We start from the raw sequence: 20,432 nt of genomic DNA, 5'->3' as shown, positions 1-20,432 counted from the left end.
TATATATATATATATATATATATATATATATACACACACACACAACGGGCTTTCACAAAGTTTTTGTCTACCGAACACACTCACAAGGCGCTGATCGGTTCAGGGTTTTAGAAGAAAGTACTTGCCCAAAGTATCGCGTAGTAGAACTGAACCCGAAACCACGTGGTTGCGAAACGAACTTCTTACATTATATCCATGATTGTGCATTCAATAAAAATGTCGTTACACATTTCGATATAACCTTGCAGCATGACAGGTAGTTATTTAAAAAACAGAACACTGAACATTGAAAAAGAGACACGAGAGACAAATTAGTCACACATACATACATACATACATACATACATACATACAGATAGACAGACATACGTACATACATACATACATACATACATGCATGCATACATATAGCTTATATACATACACAAAGAAAAAACAAATATTCTTATTAGAGATTTATAATTTACTTGCGGATGAAGGTGGCGAACTGGCATTTCGTCCGTCTTTATGTTCTGACTTCAAATCCTGCCGGGTTTTACTTTGCTTTTTGGACACTGAAGTCGATGTAACCAATTTACCCTTTTCCCGAAATCGCTAGCCTTGTGCCGAAATTCGAAACCAATTATTAACTTGCAGATGCGAACATCTAATTTAAAATTTGCAAGAAAGATAACATTTACGGATAACTGCTTCGAACACTTTAACACTTAGATTATAATGTATATTTATATCTATAATTATTGCTGCACTTGGCTATGTGAGAAAATATCTAATTGGTAATCTCGGAAAGTTAGATTTTCCAGGCATAAAAAATATGTCGTTAATTTGAATTTACATATACAATCTATAAGCAGAACAATAAAAAATATGCAAGATATATCTAAAGTTCAACATGTAGCGTATATCGTATTTATTATCCAGATTCCAGCAATAGAACCTTGTTTCTTTACTTAAAAAATCCTAGCCCATTTCTTACTAGAAGTATTCAAACAAAAAGGAATAAAGATATACCTACTTAATTACTTGCATAAAACATTTTTTGTCGGGTATAGGATTCAATTTTCGATTTAAACTAAACGTACGACTATGTCACGAAGACAAGTTTACAGTGACAAAAATAACAGTTAATTAGCCAACTAGAGGTAGAACTGATGTTAACATGTTAAAATAGCTTTGTCTGTAATAATTGAAAAAACGCCTTATTTACTTTCTCCCCGAATGATGGTATAGCTCTAATGTTTTTACATTTATATTGTTTTCTCGAACAAGTTCTATGTATGTACGTGAATTCATATCTACTTGTATGAAAATATACCTACCTACCTACAAACATACATACATATCCATGCGCATAAATCTCCATCTACCTATCAACCTACGTACATGCATATGTTCATACATGCATTCATACACCATATATACATAATACATATCATCCGCATACAAACTTACACATATGCATGTATGCATATATAATTACAAACATATGCATACATAAATATCTAAATTTACGCATGTATCAAAAAGTGGTAATGGCTATGTTACTAAATGTCTTAATGTTTATCCTTTAGAAAGGGAGTTTTTGCAGGTAAAGAAATCAACCAGCTAACGCATACTTTGCAAAACAGTTTGAAAGCGGATCAGTAAAACTGCAGAAGAGTTTTTAAAAATTTAACAAGTAGCATTCCACCAATATTCTTAACTAAATTCCAGTGATAGAGCTTTGTTTCTTAGAAACCAATTCCTTCCCTATAAGAATAATTAAAAGGGTGTTAGCGTATATACATAAACATTGAGGTACAAATTCAACTTCTTTCCATTAATTTTCAACAGAACAACAAACTATATGCTCCGAGGTGGGGAACATTCCGCTTGGTACGCCGGGTGAAATACAAGGATATAAGAACCAAAGAGGGATAACCTTTTTGTGACAGTATGATGAAGCTTTACTTTTACAAATTAAAAGACTTCTGGCTCATATTGGTTTCAAATTTTGGCACAAGGCCAGCAATTTCGGGGTTTAAGTCAATTACATCACCGTGAGTAATCAAGTGGTACTTATTTTTACTTATATTGACCCCCAAGAGTATGAAATGCAACGTCGAACTCGGTGGCATTTGAACACAGAACGTAATGACGGGCATTGATCGGTTCGGGGTTTTAGAAGAAGGTACTTGCCCAAAGTATAGTGTAGTGGAACAGAACCCGAAACCACGTGGTTGCGAAACTAACTTCTTACATTACATACATGATTGTGCATTCAATAAAATTGTCGTTACACATTTCGGTATAACCTTGCAGCGTGGCAGGTAGTTATTTAACCCCCCCCCCCCCCCAGAACACTGAACATTGAAAAAGAGACACGAGAGACAAATTAGTCACACATACTTACATGTATACATACATACATACATACGTATAGCTTACACACACACACACACACACACACACACACACACACACACACACACACACGCACGTACGCACATATATACAGTTTTGACTGCAGGAAAATCGGGAGTTTGAGCTTGAGAAACGAAATGGATATGAGATGTGACAGTCATCGTTCGTTTCATAAGAAGATTAAAGACACAACAGAAATGAAAATAGCTTCAATTATCAATGGAAAAAAAAAAAGAACCGTTGGTTGTCTTGAATACTTATATTTTGGTGGAAAATAACAGACAGCGTTGTATATGCTTTTCTGATTGAAATCATAGATGGAAATGCAGTAAACAGCTATCCACTTGCAACCGATTGAGGCTCTAGGATTATTTGAAGCTTACAGTACGCGCATAGCTTAATATTTTTTTTTAAAGTTTTTCATTTAAATGAAGATTAACGTTTCTAGATATCTATACTATTACATACGTCAACAGACTTTTAAGTAAGAGCCTTATTTACATAGTTTCCACTTTAAGATTCTTATTTTGAATCCAGTTTGGATCTATGCGCACATTCAGAGGGAAAATAATCGGAGCTCAAAATGTAGTGTGTCTATACATACATACATGCATACATACATATACACATACGTGCATGCATGTATGCATGCACGCATATAAGATATGAGAAAAATGTAGCTGATGGAATTACATTTATTCCATGGTATTACAATTTCAACTTCGTATGGGTAACAAATCAAACATATATGTATATAAACATAGATGAGAACTATGATCCGTATATATATATATATATATATATATATATATATATATATATATATATATAGTCGTGTCCATAATATATATATATATATATATATATATATATAGTCATGTCCATAATGAAATGTATATTACATATAATCTCCACGGAAGTAAACATTTTGGATCTTCTGTGTTTGAAACCTGTTACCACTGGAGAAATTCTCCTTCATGCAATTTGAGATAGACTCCCACGCGTGAGAGTTGCTTGAGATAGACGCCTGGATTCTCTGATCCAATTTTACACACACACACACACACACACACTCACACACACACACACACACACACACACACACGCACACACATGCACACACACGTGTGTGTGTGTGTGTGTGTGTGTGTGTGTGTGGCGTGTCTGTGTCGAGGCATGTGGTTTTCTGGTTAGTGCGTTGCACTCATGTTTGTAAAATTATGGTTTCGAATCTTGGACCGGACGATGTGTTGTGTTCTTGAGTCGAGCAAGACATTTCATTTCATGTTACTCCAGTTCGCTCAGCTGGCAAAAGTTAATAATCCTGCGACGGACTGGCGTCCCATCCAGCGGGGAACATATACACCACAGAATTCAAGAAACTGGCCTTATAAGCTTAGGACTCGGGAAGGACCTTTGAGCCTTTTTTGATGTATATATGTATGTGTGTGCATTTGTGTTTGTTCTCTACCACCGTTTGACAGTCGGTGTTTGTTTTCATCTCCTTGAATTTGTGGTTCGGTAAAAAAAAAGAAAGAAAGAAAGAAAAAGACTTATAAATACGTCAAAGGGTTGATTCGTTTAACTAAAACCCTCTAATACGGTACCCCATTGGACCGCAGTTCAATCACTGAAAGAATTAAATAATAACTGATGCATCGCTGCAGAGCATTAAAACTCTCAAGTTTTCCAAACATTCTAACATTTTGTGACTCGTAATACATATGTGGTCCAACGTGGGGCACAAGTGCATCACGACGCAGTGGTTGTGCTTTACAACATTAGCTACACTTCTCTCGAAGGTTGAAATCAGTAAGTTTCTTAGTCATCCTGGGTATACCACCGTAAGGTCATTATTTCTGTCTTGAAATAAACATTGTTGTTGTTGTTTAGCTACAGGTGTTCCTTGATTGAGTCGACCTATAATTAAAGGTGTTACAACAACTCTCAATGATTAAATTGTCTTTTTATTTCCTTTTTAAACGGTAGGGTGTGATTTGGCTACTACTTCTAACATGTCGACGTAGCTTCAACCTATTTTCTTAATTTTATCACAGATCGAGTTTAAGGGCTGGTTTCAAATCCCTGTTGTGGCTATTACATTTTACATTACAAACACATGTACTGAGGAAACATCTATGCATTGATTGCTTGACCTGGGAGAAACAGAAGTTAACAACCCCTCAAATCATCTGCTGCCATGATATAAGCTAATTAGAAGCATTAGATAATCAAGTACTAGGTACCCTTTAAACGACAGGATTTTTTCAGTTGGAAGTATTGATAGTCGGTATGTTCGATCAAGGTTGATCTGGGGCTAAATAACAATGAACTAATTTTCGTTCATTAGTTAATTAGATTAATTATCTACTGATTATATGCTGATTTCGAATTACCAAGAAGAGAATGTAATATTTCAAGTTTAACTCTTTACTTGCGTATGAAACAAATAGTTGATTTCAAAATTCCATTCAATTCTTCCGGCTTTAAATTAGTGTAACTTTGGTAATTGTTAAGTTTTTTTCTCACACCACCTTTGACTATTTATTTCCGTAAGCGCTCTCAGTATTACAGTCTTCATTGGTCATGAAAATTAACCAGGATCTACATTAGAAATAGAAACTGAAGTAATTTTAACATCATATCAACTTGAAATGCCGGAAGGAAATTTTTAGCGAAGCAACAGCACTCTTTCTTCAATAGCAAACACGACATGATATCAGAAATATAATTAACTCCTACATTTCTTCAATCCCTTACATTTGTTCCTTTGCTTTACCTATTTTTCCTTATTGTACTTCATTAGAGTTTACCTGAGCAGGTGATAAACATTTTAGCTTAACGAAATTTAATTAGATTCGAATGTGAAATAACATCTGAATTTCTTTTATATCTAACCTTCACGCTGCCGTTGTTGTTTAACCATCAGATCAGCTTTCATCAACTAGATCCACGATCAAAAGCCTTCCAGCCATGAGCATCACATCTTCTTATCAACGATGTATTGGGTTTATATTATCCAAAGGATTATACAGTGATATCTGGTTCCTTAACCTTCATGAAGATCATAGTAAATGTAGGAATGAGACAATGGAGCCCTATATCACAAGGTTAGAATATTTCATCAAAAGTAATGCTTTAACTTCTTTTAGTAATAAGGTAAATTTGCAAGCTCATAAGAAGGCAAACATCATAAATAGTTACTTTTACATATTCAAAAGTATGCAACTGATATTAAATTACTGTTTCAGACTTAAGGTTTTTTTACGTGTATTTTAAGAGTTTTCAGTTGATGTTGAAATTTTGCCGGCGATTGACGGGTTCATCAACCGCGCAACTTTTGGGAAAATGTTAGTGTGTTTTAAAAAAAGAGTTCAACAGAGTGTCTTGCTCCCAAAAGCTATGGAAAATTGGAAATTATTTGGAATGTTTGTGCCTTAAATGGTTCTACAAACATCGAATAATTATGTTTCGTGCTAATACGTATATTTCACTGAAGTTAAAGTGAACACGTATCATTTTAGGGAAAATTAAACTGTATAATTGCTGAAAAGTATAATGTGGGATGAACCTTGAGTAGTTTTTATTTGAAGTTCATGGAATTTTCGATTAGTTGCCTTCTAGATTTCGTCAGAATGAAAGCACTAGATTTAACTGCATAAAAAATGGCAATAGGATTGAGTTAGTTGCTACCGCACTCCCACAGAAATTCTATTTCCGTTCTTCGCTCTTTCTATCTACAGTGAACTCTGACCGTCAGAGCTGGCTGCTCTATTGCCACTAAAGAACTTCCCACTAATTTGCTTCTTTTCTCGCTATTCATATCGATCTACCTCCACCCACCTTGCACAAACGACTCTGTCAATTCCTCTATCCCCAGAACATTGCTCTTCTAGAATTTTTACCTGGCCATGTTTTTTCTACAGAAATGAAATTGCAACTAAAAAAGAATCACATTAATTACATCAATCTTACTGGTCATTTAGGGTCTATGAGACCATGGACACAGTCACCTCCTACTGAGTAGAATGAAAAATATTTAAAATTCTTTTACAACGTATTTGATTATAAAACGATACGATACTAACTATTTTACTGCGCTGTTAAAAGTACTGTGAAATAGAAGACAGATCTTCGAGCAGATTAAAACAAAAAATCAAACCAGATTTGAAAATAGAAAATTAACTAATATATCATAGTTGATTTATTAGTAGAAATACCTCTCAGGTGAAGCGATAGCCTCTAAGAACACAAAGCATGAGTTCGGAATCCGTGAAAGTCGATGTACTGTGATTTTAGGAATTTCACTTGAATCTAATTATTATCAAAGAGAACGTTTTCAAAAATATAGATTCATATCTGTTTAGAAATTGTTGCTGGGTAATTAGGTACCAACATGAAACGGTTTAAATCTAATTAAGAAGTCATTATAATAACTTTTTTTAATCGTTTCTATGATTTGGGTCTTTGATGATGATTATGCTTTGTGTAGGCTGACCTCAAACTTAATCAACCGTTTTCCAAATAAAATGTTAATGATTAATAGGTATTTGCTTTTCAGTTAAATATCATAAAGTCATTTTTAATTACGAATGAATGATAGTTTCTTTTACCTTTTCTTTCGTTATTTTTCAAAAGCTAATGGACAAAATCATATATCACAGTAATGAGTTTCTTTCGATGGTCCTTTACATCTAAAAACTCGCTTCTAAGATACCTTTCTTTTATGAACAGAGTTATATCATTTGATTTTTAAACTTTGGCAACACTGAATATTATTTGAAGAATTTCTGTCAGCAAGCCAGTCTACATAATTATTGTATAACGTATAAATATTACTCTCTTTAATCAACCATTAATTATCATTGAAAAATTCTTGATATTTGCACGAAGAGATGAACAACAGATCCAAAGAACATACTATCAGTTTGCCCCTAGCAATTTGTCTGACTTGGATCTGTGTTATTTGATCTTCACACTTACTACCAAAAGTAGACTCTTGACACAATCCGCCACACCATCATTTAGCCCTGCATTTGCCAGTCCTCATTGACAGGAACATCAGGTTGGGTCTCAGCGTAACAGCCAATAATTTGTTTTAACTTTTAAAGACCCTTATTATAGTGCAATAAGTGCGTAAAGTTATGCCTAATCCTCTTTTTCAATTTCGATGAAAACAAAAGCAAAGCGATTATGTTTAAACATTAGAATCAGATCATGGACTCAGTCAAAGTTGAGTAAACAACCACATAACGTAATCCTACAACTCAAAAAGTATAGTGCTTCAGTTTTGAGCTAAGTTTGATAACCCTGTAAAGGTGTATCATTTCATATAAGGTAAATCTTGTACTGGTGCGATTGTAGGATAGCTAACTGAATTCTTCAACTGCATACTTAAGCAAACTTTCGGCGAGCTAAATGCATACAACCTGTTTATAGATTGCATTTTTGGAAGCTCTTAGAAAATTGTGAAGGGTAGAAACCTATAAATTTGATACATCCTACAGTTTTACTGATTGTTAATCATAACCAAAACAGATCATGCTTTAAAATTCTATGGAGAGTAAAATGGCTACGAGTAATATATTTGCGGAGAGTTTTAGAAATCTGACAGAGGAATCTGAAAGCAACTTGAACTAATCTGAACTAAAATTCTTATATTTCAGGCATTTGTATTTGGTTGGAATGCTGAGGTTGTATTGAAAAGAAACTTAAATCATAACATCTCCGCTGGTATAGGCTTGTGTATTGCAATTATCATTGCTGGACAGGTTTCAGGTAAGATAATTCCTGAATTATATTGTCAATATTGGTAGCACTGGGGAACAAATGAAAAAACAAAAAAAAAATATTCATGCCTCAGGTTTTAGACCTGATTTTAGGTATAGTCAGTCCTCCGAAAAAGAATATGTCCTTCATTTCTTCCTAGCAGCTGTACTTTTTGAGATAATGTACAGCTGCCCACACATAAATCTGGGATAGGCCGCCGGCAAGATTATTATAGCATCAGATATAGTTTGCAATGTATATGACAAATACTTGAATAAGCATTTAAGGGACAGAGAAAATCCGTTTCTGATTTTGTGACAATACATACTTAAGCTATTTCGAAATAAAATTAGGGGACCAAGATAAGACATGGGCTCCACACATTGTCTGTAAAACTTGTATTGAGCACCTTCGGCAGTGGACAAATGGTCTGGAATTTGGTATACCTATGGCGTTGAGAGAACAACGGAATCACAGTGAAGATTGTTATTTTTGTGTGGTTAACATGAAAGGCATTAATGGACCTAATCGGAGTGAATGGATGTATCCTGACTTAGACTCGGCAAAACACTTGTTGGACACTCAAACGAAATACCAGTCCCATCATTCATTAATCTATCTAGAAGGGCTCCATGAAGAAGATGAATCCTGTTCTTCACCTGTAAACAGTAGTCATGATGCCAGTAATTTTCAAGGAACCTCATCAGTGGCACAAGTTTTTAATTAACCGGAGCTCAATGACCTCGTTAGGAAGCTAAATCTCTTAAAGAAATATGCTGAATTGTTGGCGTCTAGACTAGCAGAGAAGAGTTTATTGCATCCGGAAACCAAAGTTACATACTATCGCAATAGAGAAAGATTTTTAGCCGTTCTTCTCGGGGGAAAGTGATTTTCATTTTTACAATCAATGTTCAAGGCTTGCTGGGGAAAATGGGCATATCACAATATCTACCAAGCAAAAGGCGGCTGTTCATAGACAGTGTTATGCAAAGCTTGTGCCTAGAGGAGAGAAGAATACTGTAGAATTAACAGTGCTTGCTCATATAACTACTTTTAATATTCTACCATTCCTCCCAGGTGGCGAGCTGGCGGAATCACTAGCACGCCAGACAAAAATTCTTAGCGGTAATTTGTGCGTCCATTTGTTCTGAGTTCAAATTCTACCGATGGCAACTTTACCTTTCATCTTTTCGGAGGTCGACTTTTCACATGAAATTGCTGACCTTGTTCTGGAATCAATGTTCTAATAATTTTTGACTGAAATAATCAGATAAACCCACCAAAATTCATGATGTGACAATTTATATTTTCCCAAGATCTGTTTGATGTATACGAAGTTTCAAAGCTGCAATAACAGCATTAATTGGATTCCTTGTGACAGTTGAAAAATAGTTCGGTAACACAGTTAAGCCTATAGTCAGTCCTCCAGTCGGATTTTCACTCTTGAAAAGAACAATAATTTGTCTCTGAAAGTCTGATAGCTGTTTCCTTCCAAAGCTTTCTTCCATGATGTGGGGTTCCCGCAGAAGCTAATGGCGGTCAATGCTTGTTATGATTACGCGCTCATTCGACAACAGAAACAACGAATTAGAAACCACCAATCACACAGTTTATTGATGATCCAATTAATGCTTGTTAGTTTTGCCTTCAAATTATCCGCTTGTCTAGCGACCACCCTACATGACAGTGTCTTCTGCTCCAGAACAGAAAATCGAAGTGTTACAAGGCAATGTGACACACTGATCAAATTCTTCCCGTTATCATGTTAAATATTTCACAATACTTCGTTCAATGTATTTGCAGGTGGACACATGAATCCAGTTGTTACTTTGAGCTTTTGTCTGATGGGAAAAACCAAATTTAAGAAGCTTCTACCCTACACTCTAGCACAGACCCTGGGAGCTTTCATTGTTGCCTCACTGCAATACGGAATACTTTATGGTAAGAAAAAAAAATATATATGTATATATAAAATAAAAATGGATGTGTGTGTGTGTGTGTCTGCCTATAGGAAGAAAAATTACAGCGTGAATATAAAATCTAAAAGCTAATTCTTTGAAATTTCACGGCAAAGGCAATGGAAGTAGTTCTGAGTCTCTAGCGGCCCTCTGAATGGAGCTACTAGCCATTTTCCAATATGTACAAAATTGCATTTCAAAAATAAATGAAGGATCTAAGGGATATATTCTTTATCGGATTAACATACCACTTTTTTATAGGTGGCAGTTCAAAGCCGCGGCCATGCTGGGGCACCGCCGTTTTGCTACACTGTTATTATTGGAATTTGGTGAATAAGGGAGTTTGATGTCACGGCCCTCATTTGCGCCTCATACCACGGGTAAGGTTCATCTGGAACTCTCGGCAGGAAGAAATCCAGTTTTGTTTTGAAAACACCTACATCAACTTTGTGTAGGTCCCTCAGGCTCTTTGGGAGAATATTAAAAACAGTGGGACCTTAAAATCCTGGCTGTTGTAGCAACTGGTCTTGAAGCGCGACGGCATTGTTGGGATGTTTGGCATTGTGCACTGTGCAGTGGCAACCCGTTCTGGCATTCGTATAGCTTTCAATGCCAAAATTTAGCACAAGCCCTTCCAGGATCTTCCAAGTGTATATTACTGCATATCTCTCCTGCCTTCGCTCCAGGGAGTCTTAGCTGTTTCAGCCTTTCCCAGTAGCTGAGCTGTTGCAAAGAGACAATCTTCTTTGTGAAGCTTCGCTGGATTGCTTCAAGCTCAGCTGTTAATTTTACACTGTTGGATAACCATAGTTGGGAGCAGTAATCTAGGCGGCTGAGGACAAATGTCCTCCAGAGGAGCATCATGGTTACCTTGTCTCTAGTTTTGAAGGTTCTCAGAATCCAGCCAGCCAGCCGTCTGCACTTTGTCGCCATCTTGGTAATGTGCAATTGGAAAGAGGTATCATCACTCATGTCGATACCTAGGTCACGCACTGATTTAGGTTCTGGGATTGTAATTGCCCCTGGGCCAGTGTACCCTGTAAGTTTTTCGTGTACCCTGTAAGTTTTTCGTGTACCCTGTAAGTTTTTCTTCATGTATACAAATCCACGTACAACCCCCCCCCCCAAAAAAAAACAAAAGCATCAAATGGAACAGTCACATTTCATCTGTAAATTACGTCCAACTCCTGCTGCAGGCGTGCAACATCGCTAGGATTTTGTATTTTCTGCAAGCCTTTCGTATCGTCCGCTGTGTCTAGGGAGAGGCATTGTACCAATATATGATTTAGATGAAGGCGGCGAGGTGGCAGAATCGTTAGCACGCTGGACGAAATGCTTAGCGGTATTTCGCCCGTCGCTACGTTTTGAGTTCAAATTCCGCCGAGGTCTACTTTGCCTTTCATCCTTTCGGGGTCGATGAAATAAGTACCAGTTACGCACTGGGGTCGATGTAATCGACTTATCCCCTCCCCCAGTATTTCAAGTCTTGTGCCTATATTAGAAAGAAATATATGATTTAGACATACAAAAGAGGACATTCGTGACCTACGGTTCACATAATTAATCTTTTGTATTAAAGACATGAGCTGTGAGATTTTGGGAGAAAGGACAAGTCGATTACACCGACCCCAGTGTTTCACTAGTACTTAATTTATCGAACCCCGAAAGGATGAAAGCAAAGTCTGCCTCGGCGGAATTTGAACTTAGAACGTAAGGACGGAAGAATTGCCTCTAAGAATTTTTCCCGGTGTGCTAACGTTTCTGCCAGCTCACCGCCTTTATGGGTCACATAATTAATAAAAACAAAAAATGAGCTCAGAAAGAAATACACTTCACAGAAGCCAGTGCCATGAATTTGGACTACAAAGACGAATAAGGGTTACATTGACGAAATATGATATTATTTGTAAACAATTTGACGGAGAAATATATCAACAAATTCATTGTGGAGATTCGAACTACACATGTTTTGAATTACAATTTACAAAATAATCCATATCTAACTTGATAAAGAGAGGGAGAGAGAGAGAGAGAGAGAGAGAGAGAGAGAGAGAGAGAGAGAAAGATAGAGAGAGAGGAGGAGAGAGAGGGGGAGAGAGAGGGGGAGAGAGATCAGCTTCATGTAGGGTAAATGTTAGGAAAAAACAATACACCAAGTGAAACAAACGAGTGTGTGGAATCAAAGAATCCGGTGTATCATAAAAAATAAACTCAAATCAAATGATTCCACACTAAATCCTGCTGATGAAAGAGTTCTAAAGGAAATTGCTGATTAAATAGATATACGGCACACTGATAGGAATGACAATTAATACCCAAGAAATAGTAAATCTGTAAACAGCAACAAATTTTTTTTTCTTTCTGTCGGAGCACACTAAATTATATCAAAGCTAACAACCATTACATACATTTGTTAATCGCAAAAACATAAATGTATCTCTACTAAGAGTCGTTTCATCAAGACAGAAAAAAAAATCTTATACAAATGTTATAAATGAAGTGCAGTTATTTACTATCCCATCTAATAAAAGTTGATGTTGAAATGTATCGACATAGGCGAAACATTAATGGTTCTCTATACGCACATACACACAAACCCATTATGTATACACAAAGACACACGTTCACACGCATACACACACACACACACACACACACACACACGCACACACACACACACACACACACACACGCACGCACGCACGCACACACACACACGCACACACACACACACACACACACACACACACATATATATATATATACGTTGGTGTGTGCGTGTGTTTTCACCCAAATGGGAAATATGGCTCTCAGCAGACAACCAATGAGTAAATACGACAACTGAAGCTAAATAAATGTTATGTCTTCTTCATGTATACAAATCCACGTACAACCCCCCCCCCCAAAAAAAAAACAAAAGCATCAAATGGAACAGTCACATCAAAACCTGAGAGATGTCTAAATAGTAATATTTATTTATCTCTCTCTCTCTCTCTATATATATATATATATACATATATATATAAAAACAAATAGTAAATGAGTATATGCATATATACGTACAGGTATGTGCGTACCGACATCCACCTGTATGTATAGGTGCATATCTGGGTACAGGACATTGCAAACAAAACGTACACGAGAAAATACACAAGCCACATAGGAAACATTCTACTTCATCAGCTACCCCCGTTTTAACACCGGCGTTTCGAAGAGCTGGGCAGACAAGACAGGAAAACAAACAGAAAAGGCTTTACGGCCAGACGAGAAAAATTATGTGTGTATGAACGCTGTGAGGCACGAACTTGAAAGGGACGAAGTAGTTCGCGTGTTTGCTCGGCGATAGCCAAGGAAGAAAAGGATCATTGACCGGAAGCATGTGACCATGCCGGTGTAAGGGGAAGAGAGAGAGAGAGAGTGGTAGAGGGAGAAACAAAGGGAGGAAGTAGAAGAATAGGTGAGCAACGAGAGGAAAAGAGAAAGAGAGGAAGTACGAGGGGAAAAAGAGATACGTAGAAGTAACAGAGGAAGAACGAGAGGGGTAAAGCGAGATACGTAGTAGTAAAGAGGAAGAACGAGAGGGGATATATATATATAAATATATATATATATATATATATATATATATATGGACGTCATAAAGATAACAATCCATTTGAATAACAAAGTTGAAGCAGAATCGTTCTAAATATGTATTCATAAGAAATCAAGAACTGCAAGAACACTTGAATGCCGGAGAAAAATCATCATACCGCTTTTTAGTCCCTAAACAAGGAGATAAAATGAAAATTAGTCACGTTAAAATTGAAATATATAACATGTTTGCCGTTTAGGTTAAGTTTTCTGCAATGTAGCAGATTCCATATATATTGAAGGAGAATAGTGAAATATGTAAACATATAACTAAGCATTTGACCGTGTGTAACATGGGAATCTCAGCTAAACTGCCTGCACATTTGTTCCATCCATCTGTTGTCTTTTAGATGGGAGCTTCTTGTCAGAACATACCGTTACAAAATGCACTGATGGAGCCCACTCTGTCACTAATTTATCAATCATGATATACCCTACGGTGCGTTTTGTTCGTCACACTCTTCTAATATTACAATATCATACTAACTTCCACCTCGAAGAACGCTCATTCCTATGCAGATATTACCAGGCTTCAGCCCTCCCTATCCTTCCGTACCCAAGTGAATCATCAACATGTAACCAGTGTACCCAACGCAAATTAAGGGTAGGGAAAAAGTGCCGCAGGGTCACAGGAAACTGGCAGACAGGACTTCATATGTAGTAGATGTACAGTAACTAGCTGTAAAAGTACTTGCGAAGTGAAATCCTTGTACTGCCATGCAATCCCGGTAAAAATTAGCTGACAGCTTCTGTCACCTATGTGACTAAATCGGCCTAACTAAGAATGAGGGAAAATAATGAAAGAACACGTTTGCTTGCAACAAAGGGCTAACTCACTCCGAATAAGAGGGCAGATAGTATGACTTTTGTGTGTGAAGAATGATATTGAATAGGAACGAGATATGCACATTGAATAAAGTAGAAGTGCAAAGGCTGGAGAAAATTGGATAAGCTCTACTGCTTATTTAAAAAGTGTGCATGAAAGACGGAGTGCCGGCGAGATGAAGAAAGACAAGATGCATCGCGTCTAGCATACAGGACACAAGGCTATGCTGGTAGGGCATGTGACGCATGTGAATGATGATAATTGGGTGAAGAAGCCTCAGCTAATTCAAGAATTTGCAGAAGTGAAGAACCAAGGAAGATGTGGAGAGAAGTGATAAAGTCCGATCTCAGGATACTGGACTTCGTAAAGGTGAAAAGGGAATGCTACAAATCTATCCATTCCAGCATGGAAAAAAGTCGACAACGATGACGATGATGAGGATCATGTACACACACACACACACACACACACACACACACACACACACACACACACACACACACACACACACACACACACACACACACAAACAAACAAACACACACACAAACACACACATTAGAATAAAGTGCAGTTAAAATCTATTAGAAAATCAAGGCGTAAACACCGGTGTTCATCGAAAATATCAACGTATGATGTAAGACATAAAAATCTTCTCTAAAGTACATATCACGTCTCATTAATACGTAATGATAAATAAGATGTAATCTCTTTTACATAGTCTGTTAACTAAGCTAAAAGCCCTGAAATATGGTCAAGGGTGCAGGTGTGGTCATGTGGTTAATAGTTAACTTCTGCCAGATTTGATACTTCGGTATAATTGTCTTTACCACGACATGAGATCGGCTTAATTCTTGTGAATGAAATTTGAGAAACGTTTAGAGTAAACGCTTGTGTGCTGACGGTGCTGCTGTACTCCGTCTCCGAATGCAGGAGTCGATGTCTCATCCGGCGGTGAAACAGCTATGTTGGTGTTTCGGCTCCTTCCATGACAACATCAGAGCTGCCGAAGGCCACTCAATGACGTAGACGATGAAATTTCCCCCACACAACAGCACGAGATTTGTTGAGTCAGATGTTGCGATTCTGGGACATGTTTCTCTCATCCTCAATGCTCGTTCTTGTTGCACCAACTGTTCTCTCTCTTGCGCCAGATGTAATAGTTTGCTTTCTCACTGGCTTCAACCAATTTTCTGGCAACGTCTTTTATCTTTGCAGCAAGTCCATTATGGGACTCGTGACTTCAATAAATCCTTAACAGGAAGACATATTGCTTGTCGTCCATTGTTGTCCCCGAATTCAACCAACTTGCTGTATCTCCTCGGAGATGACGTTAAGTGTACGACTTTAAGTAGCATGCCCTTGTAGGAGTTCACTAACTAGCTAATTCCATTGATCCAACAACTGGAATACTAATCATGGAAACCGATGCAAGATCTATTTACTTCTCACAACACCTTAACATCTCATTAGTATGTTATAATATTTAAATGTTGGTGATTTTAGTGTCTGTAAATGATGACAAACAGGGCATAAATATGCTAATAGCAGCTTTTATCAATAAATACTTGAATCTCACGAGATCTTACACTATTATGAAAGTTTAGGTTTATTTTCTAAACGACTACGAGAAATTGCTTTAAAATGTGATAAGCAGTAAACCTAATCAGAAAATTAGTTGAGATTTTGCAGCCAGAGAAATACAAGAATTTAAAGTTGTTTTCGAATTATTCACCTACAGGTGGCAGAAATTGTGTAATATGTCTGGTGTTGGAGTACGTCTATAGCATGCAAATTAAATCAGCAATTGCGATCGTTAAACGATAAAATGAGCAAATGTATACTTAATTCCGTAAGGATACTTTCTTTGCAGATCTGATAAAACTAGCGAGGAGAAAGTTTTATCTCACTAATGAGTTTACCTGGTGTTATTGTTCTTATCGTTCATTGAACGCTTTGTGTCGTGAAAGTTCCGTGCTTCTGTGATGAATATCGTAGCAAGAGAAAGTCGGCCAGAAGCATTATTTATTTATTTAGTTGTTGCATTTATTCCTCAGTTTGTGAACAATAGCGTCGTTGGTTTACACCGAGCCTATCGCTGGTTCGTCGCTGTATTGCTAACGACGAGAGTGTTAAATGCAAATATCAGTAGTTGTAAAACAACTTTATTTTCGGATTTCTCACTGCTGCTTGTATTCTACGCTGATATAAACGGGTGGAAGATTTACACAAAAATACACACGTTATATCTATCTATCTATCTATCTATCTATCTATCTATCTATCTATCTATCTATCTATCTATCTATCTATCTATCTATCTAGTTATCTCTCTCTCTCTCTCTCTCTCTCTCTCTCTCTCTCTCTATCTATCTATCTATCTACAGAGAAAGGGAAAGGGAGAAAGAGAGAGAGAGATGAATGGATGAATGGATCTTCGTCAGTTTTGACTATGGGGATTCAGTTGTTTGATCAATGGAATTACTTTCTCTTTCAAGTCGTGCGTAAGTGGGTGAGCTTTCCGCAGACGCGTACCCTAAACAAAATTCTGAGGCTGAATCACTATGACACAGTGTGTGGCAAAGCAATACCTTATGAATTACAGGTATGATCCATCCGATGGATCCCTATACGATTTCCGTTTTCCCAATTTCTGTTATACAATATGAATCGATGTAAGACCGTCTAAAATGAAAGTTGCTCTTCATATCACGCAGCAAGAATAAATCCAAGACCTTGTTTTGCGAAGAGAACTTTTTCAATCATTCGGCTATATTTCATCTACACACACACACACACACACATACACACACAATATTGCTATGAGCGCCAGTTTTAGAGCACTGATAATACTACCAGTTAGTTAACTCTCCTCTAGTTAATAAAATTCTCTATTTCCGTTTCTTTACTTTAATTGATTTGATTATAACCAATCCCTTACTTGTCGTTTCTATTTACATAATATGTAATCTTAGCTATAATATATTCTAATTCATAAGATTAACATCGGGATATTTTGATAGAGTACTGATCAACGTACGTGTGTTTGTGAAAGCTGTCTGTGTGCTAATGCGTGTAAAGATGTCTCTGTGCATGTATACACAAATAATGATACAAAGTAATATATCAGTCATATATGTATATTAGAGAATATACATACATCCATACGTACGTACACACACACAAACACACACACACATATATAAATTTATAGGTATATGCATATATAAAGTACGATTTATTCGTGATCAGAGTTGTTCGGAAACCGAGGTACTACTACTATATATATATATATATATATATATATATATATATATATATATATATATATATATATATATATATATATATATATATATATATATATATATATATATATATATATATATATATATATATATATGTATGTATGTATGTATGTATGTATATATATGTATATGGATGTATAATATATATATGTATATATATATATATATATATATATATATATATATATATATATATATATATATATATATATATATATGAGAATGAAGAACTTTTAATTCTTTATGAAACTCCTCTTTTGCCATTAATATTGTTGTGAATGTGAGCTGGTGTGTGTGTGGTGGGGGCGTGTGTATATGAATGTGTCTGTGAAAATTCATATAAGGTGTATGTGTGTAAATGTGTGTGCCGTTATAAATAGTCTTGAAATGACCTTTTTGTCCTAAGTAAGCCGTGCGTGAAATTCTAATAGTTCAGCTCGCTTTGTTATGCACCTAAGAAACCGTATTATAACAAATATCATTATCCGTAGCAAACCAAGTCTCCTCCTATCTTTCTCTTTATTTCCCTATTCACTTTTCTCCATATATTATGTTGTAGTTATTTATTTTATTTTACTTGCTTTTATTCCCTATTTTTTATCATGTGATTTTATATCTTTAATTGTTACAGGATATTCGGCATTTATAATCAACTTATTTTACTCAAGTTTGTTATATTTTTAAAACCATTGATTTTACTGTGTTTTCCTGAATTTATTAGTTATCTATTATCTTCGCCCCCCCCCCCTTTTTTTTTAGCACGCTCCATTTATGATGATTCTAGTATTTGTAAAGGGTAAAGTTTGCTAAACTCATCCATTGTCAGCTAATTTATAGCAGATCAGGAGTTTGACTTGCCATGAAATTATCTAGCATGTAGTCTTTCCGTTATGTTACAACACAATTATATATATAAGTGTGTGTATATGTGTGTGAGAGTGTGTTTACTATTTTATTCTTTTATTCTTTTACTTGTTTCAGCCATTTGACTGAAGCTATGTTGGAGTTCTACCTTGAATGATCTTAGTCGAATATTTTGACCACAGGAATTATGTTTTAAGCCTAGTACTTATACTATCGGGTTCTTTTGGTGCACTGCTAAGTTACGGCTATGTAAACATATCACTACCGGTTGTCGAGTAATAGGGGGTACAAACACAAACATAAAGATACATACACACATACACATAAACACACACACACACACACACACACACACACACACACACACACACACACACACACACACAGCCTACTAGCTGTGGCTACGTCAAAATTTTTTTTTTGTATTCATCTTTCCATTTTGATTGTTTAAATGTTGTCACAACAGTAATATGTCCATTCTGCTGAAATGAAATTTCAGGAAATTTTCTGTATCTTTGTCCAGCTGAAGATTGCTCTGCATTTTACATTTAATGTAATGCTGGCATTAGTTAAATAAATGGAGTTGCATGAAAAGTGTTGCTTTTTCTTATATATATATATATATATATATATATATATATATATATATATATATATATATATATATATATATATATAGAGAGAGAGAGAGAGAGAGAGAGGTACAGGGGTTATACAAAATAATGGTAACACCTTAAAATTCCAAATAAATTAATTTTAATATGGAGGAGGAACACCTTTGGCAGTAATTAAAGCTTGAATTCTACGAGGTATGGACACGTACAAAGTTTGAATTGTTTCTTGTAGTGATGATGGTGGAGAATATCGACTCCTTACTTGTTTTTCTACAATGCACCATAAATGTTCAATAATATTGAAATCTGGGGACTGTGGTGGCCAGATAAGATGTTCAACTTCACTAGAATGTTCCTCATGCTATTCAGTAACAACTTTAGCTGTGTGAATTGGTGCATTATCATTCCGAAAGATTGCGTTTCCCCCCGGAAACAGTTCCGCAACCATAGGATGAATTTCATCAGATAAAATGCTTAAATAATCTTGACTATTAGTTCTCCCATGAGAGGAAACCATTGGGCCGGCGAATTTCCAAGATATAGCCCCTACCCCAGATCATCACAGATCCTCCTCTATGTTTAACAGTTGGAAGAAGGTAGTCTGGGTCAAATGCCTCTTTTGGCTGTCTCCACTCGTATACTCGGCCAGTGATCGGAAATAAGGTAAAGGATGACTCGTCCGAAAAAATAACATTCTTCTACTGCTCTAGGGAATCTGAATGTTTTTACTGAACACTAAACGCTTTGCAACGTTTGTTTTTGAAAGTAGTGATTTTCTGATTGCAGTCCTCCCGTGAAATCCGGCTTTGTGCAGCTCCTGGCGAACAGTTTTTGGGGAAACTGGGTTCTCGAGGTGGTCAAGAAGCTCTGCAGTAATTTTTGGATCTGTACTTTTTGTGATCCTTTTTAACAATTCGCGTAAGAGTTCGACGGCCCCTATCTGAAAGTTTTGGTTTTCTCCCGGAGTTTTGTTTCCAAGAGAAGGTGTTACCCTCTTTCTCAAAGGCTGTCATTACTTTTGAGACAGTGCTTCTTGATACACCCAACATTTCGGCTG

General features: G+C 36.3%; 1 protein-coding gene across 1 annotated transcript in view; it reads left to right on the top strand.

Moving 5' to 3' along the window:
• LOC106879093 (aquaporin-9) overlaps positions 1–20,432 on the top strand; it is a 79,307-nt gene that overhangs the window by 28,467 nt on the left and 30,408 nt on the right. Inside the window, exons 2-3 of the mRNA XM_014928527.2 lie at positions 8,070–8,181; positions 9,976–10,113. Coding sequence (XP_014784013.2) covers positions 8,070–8,181; positions 9,976–10,113 — 250 coding nt within the window. The remainder of the gene's footprint in view (positions 1–8,069; positions 8,182–9,975; positions 10,114–20,432) is intronic.

This window comes from Octopus bimaculoides, chromosome 3 (genome assembly GCF_046866305.1).
Source record: "Octopus bimaculoides isolate indiv1 chromosome 3, ASM4686630v1, whole genome shotgun sequence".
Lineage (NCBI taxonomy): Eukaryota > Metazoa > Mollusca > Cephalopoda > Octopoda > Octopodidae > Octopus > Octopus bimaculoides.
This window is presented reverse-complemented; position numbering and strand designations above follow the sequence as displayed.